The following is a 23,154-nucleotide window of genomic DNA, read 5'->3' as shown; positions in this document are numbered from 1 at the left end:
AGGATACTTTCACTTTATCTAATTTTTCCAAACTATGTAAAACACATGATTATTTAATATTTACATTTTTAAAACCATGTATAACTGTCCAACACTCTGCTTATTGATTACATCATCTTTTTGCTTTGACCAATATTCATATTTGACTTAATGGGAGAAGAATCATTTAAAATTATGTGCCTCATCTGCACCTTCCAGGAAAAAGGGAATTAGAGACTGATATGACATAGCGAGCTGCATTAAGCCCAAGAAGCACTCTGAGAAATGAAAGGCCCTATACCAAATAGGAGTAGTGCCACAGCAGTTCTGCTCGGCAGCAACTAAGTCATCACTCATTAGTAGCCTTTACACATAATCTCAGCAATGACACAGGTTTTTCAATAGCCACACAGTCTCCTCTCCAGCTCTAACTTTAGTGCATCTCAGCTCACGATGAGGAACAATAGCCAATCCTGCACAGATGCTGCTATGGTAGTGCAGAAAAGTTGCTCTTAGCTCTTTCACCCCTTTGTGTGGGCACTTACACACTGCAAGCAGTTGACACTCATCTCACTCTTTCTTTTTTCCTCAGTGGTAAAACCAAAAGAAGTTTACTGGTACACAGAGGTTACACTGTTATTGAAAGCAGTCTATGAACTTCAGATTGAAAATGGGTGCTCGCAACAGTACAGAGTATTAATAATTAATGCTACAATGCCAAAAGTGTCTTTGCTAAAACCTTTAACATCCCTACTCCAAAACTACTCTCCACCACCAAAAGCCTTTCACACTGAAGACACTAGGCTCCCATTAACTACCTGCAGGCAAGTACTGTGTATCATCAACCCTGGCCACACCTTGGGATTTCAGCAAGGCATATAAAAATTTGTTGCAAGGACAGCATTCTTAGAAGCTCCTGCGGGTTTAATAAAACATAATTCAGTCATTTTTTTCACTTTTGTATATTTTTCTGGCTACCAATCTATAGTTCTGTCTTTCTAAAGCCATTCTTTTAGGCCACTATGTTAGAGAAGAAGCAGATCATATTAACATCAAGTATATTACTTAAACAAAACCACAAGTCACAAGAGCTTCATAGATTACTTTACATCACCAGGAACAGTTGCTACATGAGACCACATCTCATACTTAGTTGTCCCTGGGAGGCAAAAATAGGAAGCTTTCGTTATCCCTTCCACCTGGTGATACTACTTTCATAAGCCTAACAAGTTGCCAAGGAACATATTTGTCTTTACCAAAGAGTGGCATCTTGGCATTGGTTCCACAGAGAACTGACTATAACATCCTTTTGCAAGTTGCGTGGATTGTTGCCATCCTGTGAGTGAGATAAAGGAGTAGTTTGAAAATGCTAAAAGCCTTCTGACATTTGGACCATTTCCACTACAAAAACAGTGACACAAAAATCTTCTTTAAAATCCATTAAAATATACAGACCAGTGTCCCTGTTGTATATCCAACAGAAAATGAATCAGTCTGTTAAAGCAGATCCTCACTTTGAAGCACATCTCTGAGTGTTGTGGGTCTCCACAGTTATGCTTGTGTCTATCCTGCTCTCAATATACGTACCTCAAACTTGGTATTTACAAGAAGTGTTCCTCAGGACAACTCCACAAACACTGACACACTCCAGAGCAAAACTGTCTGAATCTGGTCTCTCCCTTTCAAGCTGAATCACAAGTGAAATCGGTTACAAGATAATTCAAGCATCAAAGACTCTCTTCTATCTTAATTTTGAAGGGACTTGTTGCCCAGTTTTCATGCCATTACGTGTTCTCATTATTTATGTTTCATAAGCATTGGAGAGTTCAGTCTGTATGGACAAAGACTTGGCTGAAATAACTCTTGTAGATGTCTGATACAAGTAATGTCAACCCAAGAAATGGTGAAATGCCCTGAGAGTTATGAACCATGAATATAATGTCTGTTCTGCAAAAGCATGATAGATAATTAAGCTCAAGTGGATGGAAATCTTCTAAAACAATACAGCAGCCAACCTCTTCCTAATGTTGTCGATGAAGGTCTGATCAGTGATAGCAGCATGAAGGCTGAGTCCTTCTAGGAAAAAAAAAAAACCCTTCCTATCACTCACATATGCTGGCAGAATTAGCTTTTAGGGACTCAAAGTTTGTCAGTACCTGGCATTCAGGTACATCTGGTCCTGGCCTAGAGTGAGAGCTGGATGCTTTCTCAAGATTCATTTTTCTTGAATCCATGAGATCGATGCAATTATCCAAAAAAAAAAAAAATCCAACCCAAAACAATCAGATGCTGACTGCACATCTACATGCTTAAAGGTCTTTGAAGGCCTGAAGCTGAGAGCAAAACCACAATCTGGGGCCGTGGCTTGGAAGCTTCCCTTCATCCAGAATACACAGTACCACCTTACACCCAGAAGTTGCTTTGCTGTTGTTTTACTAGCATAAATCAATATGGTAATAAATGTTCAAATACATAGATGAGAAACTACAGCCTAATACATTCCTGTGCACCAGCTCAGATCCAATAGCTGTTCTTAGCCACAATTATTTCTAGCAAATGCAAGGTAGCAGCACTTAGCTTTAAATTGTTTGCAAAGAAACTAAACACTGACAACCTGCTATTTTCTTCAAGCTGAGAACAATGCACTTGGATGGTTACTACAGCCCAACTAGTTTATGGGAATCTTTTACTTGATCACATAGATGAGTTCTGAGCTACAGAGAAGACAGGCACATATATCAGTGTAAGAGTCCTGAGACCTTACACATTGAATCACTAGGATTATAAAACCTCTTACCTTCTAGCAGAATCAACTGGCTTCTAGCTCATCCTGCTAGAAGGCAACACAATGAAGAAAGCAAGATGATGCTGCTGCTTCCAGAGTGATGCTTTCCTACCTCACTTCATGGCCAGCTGGATTGCTAATAAAGTACCAGGTGAACTGCATTAGCTTACAGCTTGGTATTAAAAGGCATACTGAAACTAATGTCACTTAGTGGGATGAGACAGGTGTTTTGCCATGGTATCAACAACACGTGATACTTACTCCTTTAATCATCTGGGTTGGGATGCAACCCACCGTGTTACACCTAACTTCAAGTTCATTTGTCTGGCAAACCTCAGACAATGAGAGTCCTTGAATGCACACAAATTTGTCCATACAGTTCAAGAAAGGAAGATCCCTCAAATGCTATTCAATGTTAGGCATTTTTTCCCCAGAAACCACTGGTGTTTTCACAAGGTGACATTAAATTGTTGATTGTGAATGAGAACAACAACTGTCAGTGAAGAAAAATCACGCTTTTACAAAAGGGCCCAAGGCTAGAGAGATCCTTTTCTCAAATAAATGCATGGTCTACCAAGGCTTCCACACAGTGCACAATGAGGCTCTTGATCATCAAGACACGAGGTATTTTTTTCTTTTTAAAAAATGAGATATGGCACAAACTGCTCTATATAGCTAAAGGGAATGGCTTGACTTGAGGCCACCCACAAGGCATCTTTGATGAAATAGCCAGAGGGCAGCTTTCTGGTCTAGGAGATCATGCTTACATAGCAGACTCAGTAGCTGTCTAAAAACCCCCTTCCCTCACAAAAACCTGTCACTTCACTCACAAACATGATGCTGTCACATATTTCTGCCACCCACACCATCCTTGACAGAAAAGGGAAAGCCCAGCACTGCCATCTGCTGCTCTTGGGATACATTTGGCTGCTTCCTTCCCTAGCAGGTCTCTTCTCATGAGACTTTGTTCTCACCTGAACACCTATCCCAGCACCCTTCATGTAGCTTATGAATGCTGCTGCACATTCCTGCAGCCCTAATAGTAGATTGCAGCCCCGGACAGGTGCTTGTTTCTCCTGACTGTCCTGTCCTATCTACCCTCCTTCCCTAGCACCACTATTCTCATTGGACTAGAGGCCCATCCAAACAGCCCTCAAAGAATGTGACATTTAGGTCATTAATCCCATCAGTGCTGCACATTTCTGCTAGTAGATCTACTCTCACAGCAAAAAGAAGTCATGGCATCCCATTCTACTGGGTGACACTTCTTACTTCTGAAGGTCCATGCTCAGAAGACTACAAGCCTGCCCAAATGTTCCTCCCTGTGGGGTGGGCAGTCACTAGGTTCATGAAGACTACCAAAACCATCCTCTCAGCAAAAGGAGGTCCAGCACAGTGTGCTATTGGGCAATACTACTCTATCTCACCCCATGTCTCATTTCCTTCTTGTGAGATAACAAGCTTGCCTGAGCACCCTTCACACCTCACTTGTGATTCAGCCTGTGAATGCTGCCAATGCTACCAGCACTGCTCTCAGGGACTTAAGAAACAACACATGGGCATCTGCTGCTTCATGGTAACACTTCCCAACACTTTATCCTCCCCATCTCTCAGAGACCAGCTTTCCCTTCCTACCTGTGGGAAGGGCTGGCAGATGATTATTTCTGGCCATTCTTCTGGAGAAAGGGAGCCTGCTGCACATCTACAACCACAGCAGAAATACAGTGCCAGAGGCCCTGACTGTGAGGGTACAGCAGGGCTCAAACCTAGGGCCTGTACCAAAGTGAAAGGCCAGAGAACAGACCAGTCCCTGCAATCTGCTTACTGACTGTATCCAGTTTTGACCTATTCAGTACAAGACATGTGGACATCTTGGTGGAGCAAGTCCCATAGACGTCACCAAGCTGACCAGGGAGCTAAGGCACACAGAGCTGTGTTCAATCAGGAGAAGAGGTGACCTCATTGCTGTCTGCAGCTACCTGATTGTAAGACACAGAGAAGATGAAGCAAGACTTTTCTTGAAGATGCACAGCGATGGTCCACATGGTAAACTCCAGTTAGATAGTGGGAAAACATTTTTTTTTACTATGAAAGTTAACAAACACCATATGAGTTGCCTGAAGAGGTTGTGGACTCTCCATCCTTAAGAGTTGTTCAAGATTTGACTGGACAAGACCTTGAGCAACCTGATTTAGACCTATTTTGGGCAGAGATTTGGAGAGGACAAATGCTGAAGACCCTTCCAACCCTGATTATTCTGTGATTCTAGAAAAACAGTGTTTAGAGCTAAGTTTTCTAAAGGGCTTAGCTCCTATCTGTATGGTAGAGTCATTCTCTGGAAGAAATGGGTAGATCAGTGTTTGCTATTGTGACTTTGTTTGTGTGTGTGTATTTTTAAAGTGGTTTAGTTCTTTGTTTTTTAATTATTAAACAATATCAGAAATCCCTTATGTGTGCAAGCTTCTGCTGTTTGATTTTATTTAGAAAAGCTTCTCTGAGTGCTGTCACAGAACAAATGCGCCATCTGGTTTGCAGACGAAGATCAGGCAGATCAGTGGTTTGTATCTGTAGCTATAGGAGAGACTGCAAAGCAACAGAGGCTCAGCCCTTATCAACAAGAACTCTGAATTAAAACAAACATAATAAGGCTTGTATACATTTACAGCAGATACAAACTGCTTTGTGAAGGGGCTTGATATGGCAGGGCAGCATCTGCACAGATAGCAAACCTGATGATACTTTAATATGTAATCCTGATGACTGAGGATCTGCAGCCAGTCGGCCTTGGCTTGGTTCAGCTCATCCCTCTCCTGACTAGTATTTAGACCTTGCAAGTGTGTAGACACAGGACTTTGTTTGTTTGTGTTGCTGTAAGTATAAAGGTTTTTTTCAGACTAGGTCTGCATGAGAAACTCTTCCTGCTGTTGCTGTACCATTGAGGATGTGAAATGGGTCTAAGTAAAACAGGTGAACACACATCCAGCATGCAGCAGGGTGAGAAAGTATTTCAAAGGATACAGAGAGCTGAATAGAAAGAAGTCTCTCTCAGTGCTTTTATTTTGTGCTGCTAGCAAAGCCGGCAGGAACTGCAAGCCCACGAGGGGGCTCTGCCAGCCCAGCTATTCATCCCCAACACCAACCCTGCCAGCCCAGCTGTTCACCCCCAGCATCAACCCTGTCAGCCCAGCTCTCCCCAGCAGCGTCAACTTTGCCAGTAAGCAACTCCCATTGATGCCCTTTCACATCTTGCCTGCAGACAAGGCTTTTAGTAGGGAGCATTGCTTTTGTGGGAAGCAGCTTTAAAACAAACCTCAGTATGCCTGACTTGCTATGACATGAAAGCACCTCTCAGGTGTCAGGGTCTCTCAAGCAGTTAAATTTTCAGGATGTTAAACTGATATACATGTAAAGGGGATAACCAGAATAATAGTTTCCTCTGCGCTGCTTCCAGCAGAATAAGCAAATACAGGGGACATAACTGACAGCTGCTATATGATTTAACAGTGCCTGGAACATGTATAAATAAATAGTAACAAGGAAATTACTTGGACATCTTGTTCCTACTAGATATCCCCCAGCCAAAGGCATTTGTACCATTAGTTTGTATCATTTAGTATAAGGAAGCCTGGTATAGACAAAGTTTTTGAGGTCCATCAAGTAGGGAAAATGCTATTGTATATGAGAAAGATGCAGCTTCCTTCTATGCAGAACTGAACACAATGAAGGGGAAGGGACATTTAAACAGCACACACTGACAAAGATAAGACAGACGAGTTTGACCTCTTTACATCTTTTAATACAACTTCCATTAAAATTCTGAAGTGAAAACAACTGTGTAATGGTAATCATAAAAGTATAAAGAGACTACACAGTTAGTTCAAGGAAAGATTTGTTCCTACAATGCATAAGAACAATTGAGAGATGAAGGTTATTTAAATGTCATTGTACATGTTCCCTGGAACAATTGCCTGGGCTCATTGGTAATAGCACCTGTCAAATGCACAGCACTTAACTACTCACTGCCATCAGTAGATTACTAGCACTAAAAGAAATAGAGGTATAAACAGCCAGAGCACCAGTAACACAGGAGGATGATACACAGAAAGAGCAGTGCCAACTTCAGCAGGCTGTGCTGCTGCTTGCTAGCTGGCAGCAGGGATGCCTTAGTTCCTTGTGAGGCTGTGCTCACATGACCACCATGATGTCTTCCAGAGGCTTGCGGGTCAATGCAGGCACAGTAGCATCTTTCTTGGGATAGCCAACAGGGAGCAGCAAGAGTAGCTTCTCATTTACTGGGCGCTGGAGCAGCACCCGGAGCTGGGGGCCGCAGTTGAGGGGCGTGGAGGTCACCGTGTAGAGACCCACGTTCTGCAGCAAGACACACAGCAGCAGAGTGAGACAGAAGTCTGTGCTCTCTATTTGTATTTGTTATTCCCACCAGACTTGTACACTGTACCTATTGATATGCCCAGAAAAGCTGCTTCATTAGACTCTGCTGCAGGCTTCAGAACATGGGATTTACTAATAGCCTCAATGGTACCATAAAAAACACTGGCTTGGCTTACACAGAAGTACAGCATTTCTCCACCACAGGAACAACACATTCTGCATGACATGTCTATATGCTGTGCAGTAGAAGCCTGCCTGCAGTGCTCAGTGTAATGTGGGGAACCATAGCCACAGGGAAGATGAGAGGCAGTTGTGGTAATATTACTGGAGTATCATCCCATGAAGTTCACCTGGCTCATACAGAGAAATATGTTGGTTCTTGCAGCCGTACAGTTGGCAGGAGTTCCTTACAGCTTTCTGAACATTTGTTCCTGCCCCAGAGCTGTACAGGGACACTGGGACAGAGGGTACAAGCTTTGCCTCAGATTTTGTCACATGAGTCTGTTGCCATCTCTCCCAGTGCCAGTGTTCTGGCTTACATCAGAACCCCAAAATGAGTCTGTGCATCACTCCTCCTGCCACATGAAATCTCATCCAAAAAAAGCTAAACAATCTGACAGATACTAAAAAGCTGACATTATCCAAGACATGACTATGCAGCTGAGGCACTTGTTGAGAGTTGCACATGTAGATTTCAGTCTCTCCTTCTAGGCAATGCAATCTTTTTGGAAGGCTTAGAGATATGAAAGTCAACTAGACAATGGTGCTCAGGCAATGGGCCTCTCAAATTAAATTCTACAATCTTTTCTTAAAGAGCTAACAGTGGTGGTGCTGAATGTTTGCTGGGCATGCCCAAGCCACTGTCTTCTTTAATGTTGTCAATTAATTTCTAGGAGCTGTAAAACAGACAGCACTAAGGTCCCTAACAGTTGGTAGGGAGGCTCAGAAATCCCACCTGATGGTAGGCTGGCTCTGGGGGTAGAAAAGCCTTTTCACTTCTACTGCTTCTGACTGAGGTGCTAGTGACATAGTGCTGGTTCTACCCCACTCCCTGTGTGTTGCCTTTGCCTTCAGTTCCAAGGAGAGGAAATATAGAGCATTGTGCAGCTGCAGAGCAGCAGCAGCCCAGAAATGTGCTTCTGTACTGCTCAATTCTCAAATTTCCCATCCTGAAGATCCTCCTGATGAGCAGCAATGTGGGAATGGAAATATCACTCAAAACCAAATGGAGAAGAAATGTCAGTTCCTGGTAGGAAATTGGCCTAATATAACAGGTAGCACCGTGCTGTTATCCTGCTGACAGGCCAAGTGAACTCCTGGAATAGCTTCACCCTTTAAACACTTGTGTGAATGCATCAGATACAGCCAGCAGAACTAAGCACTCAAAAAACACCAAGAAAATCCAACTGGCTCATCGATGTGAAATGAGCTGAGCCTTAGAAATCAATTCACTTTCAGTAATGCCTTGAAAAGAGTGATTGAAATTGTACAGCCTGTTCTGTAAAATATGTCCCTGATTTTTTTCCCAGCATTGTCTACTAACAATTATTTGGGGTCAAACAATTTTTTAGGGATTACTGAAAAGACAAGGCCAGTGTGGCACTGCACAGCCATGCTTGGGTAGTCTGCAGACCCTGTCAGCCCTGTTATCATAAAGCAGAAACGACAGAGCTGATGCCTATGCTAGGAGAAGAGTGACAGCTCTGGAAGTAAGCTGCATTATTCTTGTTAACTGTACTGAGGGCAGAAATCACATTGTCAGACATAGGCCAGTGCAGAAAAACTTCAAAACTTGAAGCTAAGACATATTGCCAGTGATGCTGTGAAGAAGACAGTCGGGACTCAATAGCCAATTATTAAGCAGGTATTCTTTATTGCAGCACTGGGGAACATGGGGGATTTCTCACCAAACGTGCCCACCTCAGCCTTTGGATTTTCAGCTTATATTTACAACAAACATGAATATTCATCACATTTCCAGGAAAGGGCCCACCCATAGTCCTGTCTTGGTCCACCCAAGTTATGCCTCTGTCTTGTTTCTTTTGGTGTCTTCTTGCTTCCTTCAGTGGTCATTAAGGATCACTGTTGGATTAAGATCCAGACTTTCCTTGCAATATATCTTTATTGCTGGGTCCTTGGACAGGATGAAAACTGACTTAAAACCTCTGCCATCCCAGATAACAGTTTTGTTTAGGGCTAGGCAGGCCTTGTAATTATTAAGATTGTACAATGTCCAAATGTTCAAGTGTAGAACTAACGTAATAGTTTTGCCATAATAATTTTGTTCAGGTACATACCAGCCTTGAAACTATCAGCACTAAGCAATAGTTATGTTACAAGAAATAGCTATGTCTTTCTAATAGCTCTGTTTGTGGACTTATAAGACTAGGAGTTTCATAAAACTATATGTGTGGTTTTCTAACTAATATTGTAATTTTTAATAAGCAAGCTTCCATAACCTAAACTTACCTAGCTACCTATGAATCACCAGGAACTGGAGTGATCCAGAGGACTGATGATGTTCAAATCTAAATTGGGTCCACTCTCATTTGGACAGAATAGTCTTGGTATACAATCCAAACCAATACATTGATTCCCAGTATGGCAGTTCTGTCAACATACCTGCAGTGCAGCAAGAAGGATACCACAGGCAATAGAAACACTAATTTCATTGTAGTAGTGGGTCTTCTTTTTGCCATTCAGAAGCCGCCCATATACCTGCTTGAAAATGAGGATCAGATAGGGAGCAGTGTCCAGGTACTCTTTGATCCAGTTTGTTCTGCAAAAGAATAATGTTGAAGACATTTATTTTGCAAGCTTTTCAATTTTCCATGTCACATTTAGTGTCTGCAAGGGAGCACTAAAGGTAAATGACAATTACCACAGTCGACTAAGCTTAGAACATTTACTGTGAAAGATTATCAGCTTAAATGGAAACATTTCTAAACCAAAAAATTGAGAATTCTGTTCAAGCTTTTTTTTAATAGATTCAGCTGAGGAATTGATGTGCTCACTCTGAAGAATGGAATTGCATAAAAACAGGAGTTAGTTCTTGACCTCTTATCTATGAACTGGACTCGCGAGCATTTGCCCTTGAGATTATTTAACTCCTGGAATTTTGCAGACTTGCAGCTCCACCCGTTACCTGCAGTGCCAACTTTTTTGTGATTGTAGGGAAAATTGCTGGCAGAAAAGTTCAAAAATTCTGGGTGTAAGTTACAAATGTAAATATATTCTCATAGCAAAAAAACGTTATTTGCTTTTGAGTATCTCAGCCCTATTAGAATTCATTTGGTTCACATCTTTTAAATAACAATACATACAATTATGATGTAGGATTTCTTTTGGTTGTTTATGTAGCACATAAGCACCAGAAAAATAATAACATTATGCAACAAGTAGGGTGAATCAGCCATAGAAAGGTTTGCATGTATGCTTCATTTGACAAGACAAAACTCAGTAGACATCTTCCCACTGTGTGAAATTAAGCAAGTCAGTCAGACTTTGGAGGGCATTTGGAACATTAAACATTGCCTAATTCAGCACTTGCACATGGACAAGCCTTGGGTCTGCCTCAGTATCAAAACTCTCAATGACTTCAGGGACTTCATTGTTTGGCAAACAATGGTAAAAAAACTGGGATGGTTCCATGCAACAGGAAAGAGTGTGCTTAAGATCTAAGTCACCTATTTTATCATTTTGGTAAGACTGAAGCACACAAGCATAGTGAGTTTTTCTTTTCTGTGCATTAGTTGTGTGCTCCATCTCATCTGACCCTAAGAAAAGTCAATCAAAATTAACACATAGGTACTAGTTTTGGGGTTTTTCTTTCAGCTCCTGATGAGAGGGAACTTCACTTTCCTCAGAGAGAAGTCTCTTCTTCCCAGTTGTAAATTAGTAAAATGAACACATTATAGTAGTCCTGGCAACTCTCTGGATGGAGGAGTCTCTGACCCCATCTTTCTTCTTTCTCTGTAATCAGGATGCGGGAAATATTTACACCTGCCCTCCTGAGCAGCACCAGAAAACTGGGGAGCAGTTTGAGGAGCATAGACTTGAAAGAACATTTTAATGAGAATGTTTTAAAAACTGAACTGAATATTTTCAGGTTTTGGGTTGTTTTGTGATTTTTTCCTGAAAAGAAGTAGTGGGAAAAAATAAAAGTAGCATGACTAAAACTTCCCAAGGTCATCTTTTCTAGACCAAAAGAGAGGTCTCTTCAAACTCCTTAGTCAATGGACTTTTTCATACCTCAGTCTTTTCAGATCATTAACCCATCTGTTTCCCATTCTTTTTTTATAGTTGATTTCTTCTTCTTCCTCTACGATCTCACGGATCTTATGTTTTAAATATGCGTCTTGCACTACCACAAAGGTCCAGGGCTCAGTGTGTGCTCCACTGGGTGAAGTACCTTAATACAAATACAGGGAAAGATGAAAACCCAGGAAGGAGGGTGTGCAGTAAAAGGCATCATCTCTTCCTTGGGAGCTTTCAGGCTGACTAACAGAGCAACGGGAAAGTAAGTGAATGAAATGGAAAGAAAAGGACTGTGATAAGTTCTGCAGAACGTGAAGTCCCATTCAACATCAGAGGTTATTTCCTTCATACAACCACCTTACAAGAAATCAAAGCTAGGGATTAATAAAAATTCCTTCGTATTTCTTATGATGAGGCAGTATTGTGGTGCAATATATGCATGCAATAATGTTTTTGCAAAGGGTTATACCAAAAGCAACACACCATCTGAATATGCACCTGGCTCTGAGACACGATTTTAGCTGAAGGGCAAAGCTAATGGTTTTCAGGGAAATAACACTAAGCAACCACCCGCAGGAATCTATCACTGACTGACAAAGATGAGAAGCTGCACAGTACAGACATCTGCCACATAGCATACAGGTCTGAGTTTGTTGTCCCAAAGACAGCTGGAGTATGTAGGTGTTCACATATTAAATCTGCATTTGCTCATTCAGCCCTGATCATTACACACTAACACCATTGCAGTTAAAATATTGAACTGCCTAGAGGATGAAAGCCAGAAGCTGAAGGATATTGTTATCTGTACAGGTTCACAGATAAACAGGTTAGGGATGTTTAGGTCTCTTTAGCCCCTCATACACATTTTAAAACTACATAAAACATTTGCTTACATAAGCGTTGATTTCGGTTTGAGAAATACTGAATAAGCGACTTGAAGTATCTTTTATATTGAAATGTGTTTATATCATGAACCTTGCTACTCTTCAGGTTTGGGTAAGAACTGGTGACATTTATTCTTTTCTCTGTTTTCTTTTTCTCTACACAAGCCAAAGCTTTCAGCGTTACTAAGTACTTCATCTGCACTCCAAGCTTGTTCGCTTTGCTGCACTTGCCAAAACATGCTCAGTGTTTTAATGACTCCTAGCTAATTAGAGGAAGATGAAGACTCGTTATAGTGCAGCAACAAAGCTGCTTACAGTTTTTAAAGGGAAAACAATGCACCTCAAATGCTAAGAACCTCTGTATTATTAACCCTGGTAGAGGCTACTGAATTTTTCTCCAAGGCAGCTTGTGAGTGTTTTCTATACTACCAATGGCTGATTCATACAGTAAGAAAAATAATGAGGGTCAAAACCACTCCTGGCTGAAGTTAATGTTACTAAAGCAGAGATGAGATTAGGGCAGGACATCATATTAATGATTTGAAACACACAAATTCTCAAAAAAAAATATTTCTGCCATTCAGTCAAATCACCTCCATCATTGTCATCAGGGTAACACTCCAATCACATGGAACAGAGGCTTTCCACTGATGTTGAAAGGACTGGAAAAGTTCTAGACTGAACTCTTTTCTCATAATAAATCCCAACTATTTACATCAACCAAAACATTTCACATGGTTGAGACAATTCCAATAATTTGTTTTGGGGGGAAAAAACAAACAAACAAAACCCACGCATGGTACATATCCTCATAAGGCATTAAATCTTAAAGCATGTGAAGTATACATGGTTTGACATTTTTGAGAGGAAACACTTCAGTATTTCTATTTGAAAGGTGTCTCACTAAACTATATATCAACTTTATTTTAAATATCATCTTGTAGAACTTGAAATGCTTTGTTTCATGCTATTGAAATGTGGGGGGTTTTCCCTCTTTTGGGAGCATTGCAAATACACAGAAGTTGGGAATGCTCCAAACCAGTTCTCGACATAGAAATTTTAAAGCAGAGTAATTTCCAACTGATCAATGGGTGCTCACTCATTATGGCTAACAGGTGAATTCAGGAAAACCCAAAGCCAAGTGCTGATTCCTTCACTTTTACATAGTTGAATAGCAATGCTGATCCCCGCTTTTTTTTCCCCCCACACATTGAATCCCTCAGCACCATACCTGCTGTTCTGATGACATTATCAATAACCTCCCTGGGGACTGGCTCATCACTGAGAAACCTGACAGACCGCCTCTTATTAAGAAGCTCGTAAAACATCTGTGACCTTTTAATCATTTCGGCCTCAGAGAAGCGCTCTGCGAAGAAGGGGACATGGGCAACATTTTCATCAAGTACTTGCCACTCTTCCTCAACTTCTGCAAGAAAATAAAAGTGGTTAGGGACTTTTTGTCTGCTGGAGAACACTTTCTATATCTTTGGCATTCACCACTGTAATGCACTTTGGCCTGCATTGCCACACACTGCACTTCTACACCATTGGAAAGGCAAAGTCTGAGGTTCCAGTTGACACAACTCATTGATCCCTAGCTACTGAATAAACAAATTGTTTAAATATCAAGAGGCTGGAGAGTCGTGGCTGGCTATAACAAACATGATCCACAAAGAAGTTGCAGCCTTCTATATTTCAGTCTGCAAACTTGCCTGTAAAACAGGGTTGCAAACTGAAACAGGGGTGAAAAGTTGGCCAACCTTTCAGCCCATTTTCCTCAGTAAGTAAATGTGAACATGTGTGTTCCTTCCTATGCAGCCATAAAAAAAATCAATTTAATTACTGAACTTAAGGAGACAGTTTAACTAACAATATGTGTAAAATCTCCTCTGAAGAGCTGAATGTCAGCTTCTTTCATATTCATGTTTCACAGCAGAAGCATTACAAGTCCAGGCTCTGAGCAAATGTAACTTTTGTGGTTAAGTTCTTTGGTTTCACAATACTTTCAGCATAAGAGAAAATGGATGACAGACATCTATGCTTAAGATAACAAAATATCAAATGTAGGTTATTGGGTTTCTTGTCTTTAATTTAAGAACTGGAAATGGTTCCTCATTTCACTGACATCTCTGTCTCTGGGGTATTTTTATAGCACAAAATGCATCTTCTGTTGTCTATGAGATCTCCTCTTTCTTCCTTGCATTCCTAGAATCAGCAGAGATAGCATTTTTTGCAACTATGATGGGGAAGTTAAAGCCATTTAAATTTTGCATTTTGATTAGTCAGTAGTACTGAGCAATCTATTATAGAAGACCAAGTCAGGAAAAAATATTCCAGTTCTTTTTCAGTTGCTGTTAAGCTAGTATTTCAATTCGTAGTAAATTCAAACAGCAATTATTTCTATGTTTTAGTAGTATTGTCTGCAATTTGCCTTAGACACTAAGCTGATTTCTTGTTCATTTTATAAACATCAGTGTGTTATTTACAAGTGTGGCCCTGCATGTGCAAGAGGCTGTAATATATCCAGTTACCTACGTTGAATTTAAACAGAATTATTCTGGTAGCTGAATAATATATATTTCATTCTGGATACAAAGAAGTCACTCAGAAAAAATTGTTTTGTTTAGCATTTCATGCCTCTGTTAAACACTCTCAGTCACACTCTGCAAGGACCTGGCTCCAGCGTAATGGGAAGCAGTGACCCATTGTAAAAATTATTTTTGTGGCCATCTTGAACACTCAAACTGAAAAAGCAAGAGGATGCCTCATCCTAGTGCTCCCTTTGTGGTTCATGCTTAGTAGATTTCTATTCAAGCAGCAACCAGCTGACTAGAACTTGCTGTTTGTTAGGATTCCAGTGATCTTCTCTTTCGGAAACCTTCACACACACTTTACTGTTCCTCCTCCACACTCAGTAAATGGAATGCCACAGGGTTAAAAGGCTATGTTTGCACTAGCAAGTAATGTGGTGCAATGGGATGTTGAGAGGAAGAGGTTCTGCTGGGGACAGTGTTCAATATCCTGTTTTACAGTGGTCGGGTAGCTGGGGAGAGGAGGCAGGAAGACAATGAGAGCTCTGCATCCTTCCCACCTCTTCCACGCTCTGCATGGTACCACAGCATGCCACTTTCATGAGTGCTGTGTTAAGCTGGTAAAAGCCAATAAGCAAAACTTTCCACAGACAGAAGCTGAGACAATGACAGGCACATAATGTCTCCTGCAAACTCCTCTCAATAGCATTACAGACTCAGGAGCTGTATGGCCTCTTGTAACTGTCTTGATTTGTCCAATAAAATTAATTCTCCCTCTCCAAATCCATCCTGTGTATAGCAATATTGAAACTACAACAGAAGTATTTGCTGCTGAATTGAGATTTAGCAGTTACACAGAATGATGCACATCTTCATTTTATTCATAGGTGCTCACATAAGAGGAGCTTTTAAATGGGAGAGATATCTTCCTTATGATAACAAAAAAAATCCAGAAATTAGCAGAGGTTGTGCATCATCTGTCAAAAGGTAGAATCTAACCAGAAAACTATACTGAAAGTAGGTATTGGATTAGCATCTTGGTGAGAATCTCAGGTCAGAATTTGTGCTTACATCAATGTGCTGTAGTGATCATCCTTATCCATTTCACAAATTTACAATGCTGAGTGTCCTGGGAAATGGACTATTTCTGGCCTAGAAACAGTCAAATAAAACTAACCCCAGGACCCAAGAGATCTTATATGCTCTCATTATTTACTTTCTTACAGTGAGGTTTTCATCAAATTTCAGAAAGTAGGAAATAGCTTACCTTCAATGCACCATACTCTTTATATTCACCAAATGATGGGGGAGACTTTATCATCTAACCTTGGCTCTTAAGCAAGCCCTGCTTGCTCATATATTTTTCTTGTACTATTGCAAAACTATCAACAATAATTTTGATTTACAGATACTAAGATTGGTCTACAAAATCCTGTCTATCTTTGCAAAGGAGGTTTGTCAAATTGGAGTAAAGGCTGGAGGGAACTTTTGTAATCTCTGTTCCTGGTTTTGAAATACAAGAAGAAAGTCAAGCAAGTGTTAATCCATCAGTACATACATGAATGTTGAAGGACAGAAGTATGAAGACTGAAGACTGAGATTGAATTACTTATATGGATAAGTAGTCAGAGAACTGGCTCAGATGATGTACTTAATCCAGAGAGGATGTTGCTTGTGGCTAGTTGACTTCAGAGCCTGGACAGCAACTGGCTGAACTACTGCTGTCTGTACAGGACATAAAACAAGACATGACACAGAGGCAAGAATGAAGATGCAATAACAACACAGCAGGACCTGCTTTCACTCATGCAGGAAGCATATCAATAAAAGAAATAGGTAATAATTGATGTTGTGGTAGATCATAAAGAAATAAGAAAGCATGGCTTTAACCTTTTGAGACACACTGTCTTCTGCAATAGTGTGAAGCCTACAAAGGTCTCCCAAGGTCATACTTAGACCAGAACACGCCTTTAAGACATTGCCAGGGAGGTTGTGGAGTCTCCTTCCTTGGAGGTCTTCAAGACCCGCCTGGATGACATTCCTATGAGACCTGATCTGCAGGGGGGTTGGGCTAGATGATCTCTAAAGGTCTCTTCCATCCCTACCATTCTATGATTCTATGCCTCAACCACACCATTGTTATGAAGTATCTGGCAGAAGTACAGCTTTAAGAGGTATAGACTGAAGAGGAAATATGATAACAGGTTAGTTATATGATAGCAGGTTAGTTGGACTACATGATCTCTAGAGGTCCCTTCCAATTCTGACCATTCTTTGATTCTCTGAATACTAGAAACCAGGCTTACCAGCTGAAGAAGCATTCAATACCTTAATCAAATAACCTCTTCTTCTTTTGGTACCTTGATCTTAACTTTGGTTTCATTGAGAGAGGAGGATGCAAAAAGTACTCCTAAACTAAGATTATCCTTTCATCCAATTTAATTGACTACAAGAAAAGGTAAGGAAAAGAAGAGCTGTAACTATGGCTCTCAATTTTTAAGAGAAAAAATTCAGGAAAAGTAAGAGATTAAGAAAATGAAGTTGGAGAACTTGAAGAATTTGGAGATCAGGAAGCAGAGACAGTTGGCATTTCTTTAAATTGGAGATATAAATATCATCTTAGATGTAATCAGTTGAATAAACATCTCAATTAAATGATCTATAGGCCACTAGGAAATGAGGGAAACTATTAGTTAGCAGAGAAATTTACAGTATTACCTAAGGTCGGGCTCAGTTATGTTTTGAGAGGTTTGCTTGTTTTGTGGCTTTGGGGTTTGTCCCACTTAAGTAGAAGAAAAGAAGTGAAGCTGTTGTGTGGTCAAGATGGTTCAACATGATAGTAACAGGGCAAAAAAGGAAATATCTTTCCAAAGATTTTGAATGCAGCACAAAGGTGAGATGATTAGTGAGAATTCAAGTGTGAGAATCATCATATATAAGTTTGAAATTTGTCAGAAAATCGTAAAAAACCTTAATACACTCAAAATGTGAATACTGGCTGAGGCCAGAGAAAAACCCAGAAGTGAGAAGTTTCAAAACCAGAAGTGTCAATTCTGACATACAGAACCAAAACCCTTTTAACATTTTTAAATAAATTCATTTATTATTTATTCTTTTGCACAATGTGTCTGCCATTCATTCTCAGCAGTTAACATTATCCATATGTTAAGCTAAAATCATTATCAGTACCATCTGTTTAGTGCATGCTCTCTATATCTTTAATTGCTGTGTTTAGACATATCCCCATTTGTACGGTCATATTATACATTACTTCAAATGTCTTGTTTACATCTCTGTGTATTCCATCATTTGATGGACAACAGATATCCTGCAAGTCAGACTGTTATCTTGTTAGCCACATTCTCAAAAATGCCATCAATTCTGTTGTACAACACTAATAAGGTTTCCTCTTTTTAAGCAAATCTGAAATGGTTTTGGCTCAGACACCCCAAGTGAAATCTCATTTTAAAACTTTTTCTACCAGAAATTCTTTGCTGGATACATGTTAGGATGATGTATGTGCTCTTCCCAGCAGTTCATCTAGGAAGTTATAAACACCCTACAAGGCACGTAATAATCTTTGCCTCAGTTTGTAGCAAAATTTCTTACCATGAGTTGCTAGTAACATAAACTCACACTGATAATGACTTGTCATTTCATTTCTGTTAACCACTTATTTACCTACATTGATACTTCATTGTGGTGTTGATCTCCAGTTTTATATCCATAAGATATTTCATTTGTACACTCCTTGGCTTTATGCAAAGATCACTAGATAATATTTACAATTGGTCCTGAGACCAATCCTTGAGAAACTTCACTTGTAACCTCAGTCTAGACCATTGCATTTGCTTTCCAGACCAGTAGTTTCAGCTTCTTCTCTGAGAAACTGCTTTCTAAGCATAGAATTCCTCTCCAATCCTCTTTTCCAGTGTAAAGATATAATGCATAGAAAAACAACTAAATATACATAAAGAAAGCTTTCAGGTCTTTGGACTTAAAATTCTGGGACAACTGATCCTGTGCTTTTTTATTTGATTAATGACAGACTGCTACATAATCTGCCACTACAGGAATCCCAGTGGTGAATCCAGTGCTGAATTGAGTGTGTGGCTAATATGGAACTAAAAGAGATGGAGTGTCTTACTAGTGGGTTATAAATAGTGGTTAGCAGGATTATCTTAAAGCCTCAAAAGTTGGTCAGGGATCTTAAGCAAAAGAAGCATCAAGTGGGAGAAGCCATATTGTAAAAAATACCTCAAACTCGAATATCGTTGCTGAAGGTTTCTTAAGATCTTCAGAGGAATAGAGTGGCTGTTTTATAAAGAGGAGATTTTCTGAATTGCCTAGTAAAAGTTAAGTTAAAAGTTAATATGATTGCTGTCTGCAAACCACAGGAGAGTATACCGGGGCTGGAAAAATATCCTTTAAGCTCACAAGAGGATGGAATGGGAGAAATGGGTATAGTGTAGTATTAAATATGTTTGAGCAGGCAGGAAGAGGAGGTTTTTTAACCCACTGCCCAAAGTTCTGGAATATCCTTCCAGCAAGGTTAAAGAAAATGGTTAAAAAAAAGACAGTTTTCACATTCATTCAGCTGATGACAAAGGCTGGAGGTGTCTGCAGTGTGCAGGGAGATAAACACAACGATGCCTCAAGTCTATGTAAGTCCTGTGTTCCTAAACGACACAAAGCATGAAATGCCACTGAACTGGAAAATTAAACTACTACTGCCTCATACGTGTAAGTAGTATTATTAAAAGATATGGGAAGCCTTTGAACTTTGGGAGAGGAAAAATACTTCTAGAGTGGGAGAAAATGATTATTCACAAGAAATGAACAGTGCATTCTCAGAAGAACTGGAACATTTGGGCCTTTGTACATTGCTTTGTAGTCCTTGGGTAGATCACCACAGTCTCCAAAATTAAATACATACTAATAAAATGCCTGCAACTGATGCCCAGTGTAACAAGGATGCAAACAAAACTCAACCTCATCCTCCACACCACTGTAAACTGGGTCTGTATTTATCTTATCCATCAACTACTTTATTGAACATATGATCAAGAAGGAGACTAATACACAAATTTGTCTTTGCAACAGTCCAGATCAAATTGTGTAAATCTGAAGCAGTGGGACACAAGATACCACCACTTTGAGATCAGATGCCCACCACTTGAAGAAAGCCTTTCATGGCTCATCATTCAAGACAAGGCTGAAGAAATATTTTTTTCATCTCTATCTAATAGGTAATCACACATAGCCTAATGCAAGGCATGGCCAGATATATACACACATACCAACCATTCTTGCCAACCCACAGCACAGCAATCGCTCATTCTGGTTCTTATAAATGAAGTTACAGGACAGATGGGTATGCTAACAAATCTGAATCACTGCCAGTTAAAACATTAAACAAATGGATTGAGTGAATGTTTCCCACTTAACCAAAGAAGTGGATTCCGGCTCTTTTGAGAAGCATCCTTCTCTTCAGCTGCTGAAAGCATAACATGTTGGGCCCTCCCACTTCTATCCTTCACTGCCAATAAGTGACTCTACTGAGTCTGCCCAAGCATCTCAGCTAATTACACTGAATGCATTGCTGCTCAAAGGTATGCCCTGTCAGTGCCCTTTCAGGGAAGGTTCATGGGGCCCAAGTTCAACACTGAAGTTCAACACTTTTGTTACAGAGCTCTTACCCTCTTGGCAAAGCACCCTCATTGTGGTCACAGGCACATATCAGACAACTTGCTCTTCAGCTGCTTTTTCCAGTCAGAAGGATGTTCAAAATTCAGCTTGTTATGGCAGCTCTAGATTCTAGTTTTAGACATGGCCTTAAAAAATGTTTCATCTCACCTAATACAAATTCTCCTCAGAGGAGCTTTTTCTTTAAACACAAGTCAGCTTGAGACATTTAAGTAGAAAAGAAATTTTCTGATAAAGATACATTAGTGATGTAGCAGAATTTACACAGCAGGTAAAATATTATTTACTATTAAGAAAATGTGTTTACATCCATATTTCCATTTCAACATCTAGGGCAGCCAGTGAAAATGTAACTATCAACAAGGTGAATACGTTTTGATCCTGAATTGAAGTAGTAGCAAAGTAGCAGTGACCATATTCTCTTCTCACACTGGGCTTTCCCCTCATGAAGAAAAATGTCCCTAAGCATGACACAATTATTTTTTTTTTCCCTACAGATAAGAGACATGCCTGTTTTCCAAAGATGTTGGTTTGCATTATACATTATTAAGGGAAAAATGATTACTTGTTGAAAGCAACATACCAAAAAATTCTAATTTCATGTTGGATGACACAGTACGTTGAGAGAAGTTTTACTTAAAAAATAAATAAATCTCCCTTTAGCAACAGCACAAATATGTCTATCTACCTGGTTCAGGTTTTTTTGCAATTAATTTTAAACCAGTAGAGTTTTGCATTTAGCATGTGAATAAAAGGGAAAGCAACTAAGACACAAAAGAATAGCATTTTATTTATGGATCTGAGGTAGTGAGGCTCTTGTTATGAGCTAACAGGTTTGTTTATTTAGATCTAAATTTTTAAACTGATAGAAACAGCTGTAGTCAAAGACATCAATTATCACTTGAACTACTCACGGGAGTTTTGATTTGCAGCATTTTAACTGAACTGAAGCCATTGCTGACAAAGAAAATATGAGATACTGATATACACAGTCTATCTTGTATTGAACAAATGAGGATACAACATACAAACTCATTTTAAAAGAAATGTTGTGTACTGGGGAAATAGTCAAGATGGTTTAAAATGTTCCAAGTATCAACTGTTTTTGAAAACCAATACACAACACTAACCCAAAGAACACTGAACACTCAGAAATAAAAAGAAATAATGGTTCTTGGAAATAGGTATATGTGCAGAAAAACAATGTAAATTCCAAGATACCTAGAAGCAGACTCAGGGAGTGTATCATTATGTGACAAAAAACACACTAAAAGCTTTTGAAATTATCTTGGGCGAGGGGGGAAAAGTAAAATAAAAAAGCTGTATCAACTGCAAGTTTAAATTCACAGCAACCAAACTCTGTAGGTTTTTACTTCATAAGGAAATAAAGCCACGTTATAGAGGATAGTCAGGAAGCAGAAAGGAAAGGTACATTTTATGCTCAGACTTTTGTCCAAATTGTGCATCAGAAATCACTACTGGAAAAAAAGAAAAGAGGTGCTCTGTACGATTTTGAATACATAGTTGAGCAAACAGATTAGCAACATGTTTTGTTCTCAAATATTTATTCAACATAGCTCCCAAATGATCCCAGTGTTAATCCAGCTAACGCTTTCATGAACATTCTCAGAAGTCACAAATAGAGGACTTTTGTAATAACTCTAGTAAACCCATTTCTAACTTTTCTGGAGGTGCTAAGACCAATTTTGTAGCAGTGGATGAGCTGTCTACAAAATCAGCTTGCAAATAGAAACTCTGTGCTCAGGTTTTCCCTTTGCTCACACTAACGAGGCCTGGGAAGAGGCTGGGAGGACTGCAGCAATATCTCCTTTCGTTCAACATGTTGCCCATAGAGTCCTTCATAGGTCTGAGATCTGCTGTGCAGAGGGACAGACGGGGTCTTTGAAAATGCATTTTCTTTTTGCACTCTGACCCATGGGGTTTGGAGGCAATAGATTTACACCAAGAGTGACACGACACAAGGACAGTCTCCTTCCAAAGCGCTAACAAGCTCAGGGCATAGCAGCAATGTAGCACTATGCACTGCTGTCACTGTGGAAAAGTCTAGAAGATCATATCTCCATCATTCAGATCAGCAGATAAAACAGAAAGAGCAAAAGTACTCAGAAGGGTAAGATTTTTCTTACCTCCTTCATCTAAGGGGTGGTCGGTGCCATCTTTTAGATCTTCATCCACCCATGGGCGAGTCAGAGGCTTGCTTTTAGTCTCATGTTTTTCCTTCTCTCTATTAGTTGTCTTCAGAATTACCCCAATCAAAACACATATAATGGCTACAAAGATTGGGGTTAGAGAAGAAAAGAGGGCCATGACCATAGAAACGTGGAGCCTTCCTTCAGAGTTCAGTTGTTTCTCTGGAAAAGAGGGGCATGAAAAGGAAAGCGCAGAACAGCAGTAAGCAGAAAGGGGTGGATCCAAGCCTCAGTCCTCAACCCTATCCTGTTTCTACTTTTCAGCCACCACCCCCACAATCTCATCTGTGATGTGCTCCTGCTGTTAAGCAGACCTAGGTTTATATATGGTCTGGGAAGAAACTGCTTACAAACAGCAAGAAGAGGCACTGACCAGATACAAACCTGTAAATGCTGTCCAGTGTAAAAATTTT

General features: G+C 40.0%; 1 protein-coding gene across 1 annotated transcript; it reads right to left on the bottom strand.

The window, feature by feature from the left end:
- Positions 1–6,949: 6,949 nt before the first annotated feature.
- On the bottom strand, positions 6,950–22,874 carry IYD (iodotyrosine deiodinase). The gene is made up of 5 exons (XM_010206998.2): positions 22,679–22,874; positions 13,526–13,720; positions 11,405–11,564; positions 9,776–9,932; positions 6,950–7,132 (listed from the first exon to the last, which is right to left on the bottom strand). Exons 1-5 carry the CDS (start codon positions 22,863–22,865, stop codon positions 6,950–6,952), a joined length of 882 nt encoding a protein of 293 aa, XP_010205300.2. The 5' UTR covers positions 22,866–22,874.
- Positions 22,875–23,154: the final 280 nt, after the last annotated feature.

The sequence above is a fragment of the Colius striatus genome, chromosome 2 (genome assembly GCF_028858725.1).
Source record: "Colius striatus isolate bColStr4 chromosome 2, bColStr4.1.hap1, whole genome shotgun sequence".
Classification (NCBI taxonomy): domain Eukaryota; kingdom Metazoa; phylum Chordata; class Aves; order Coliiformes; family Coliidae; genus Colius; species Colius striatus.
This window is presented reverse-complemented; position numbering and strand designations above follow the sequence as displayed.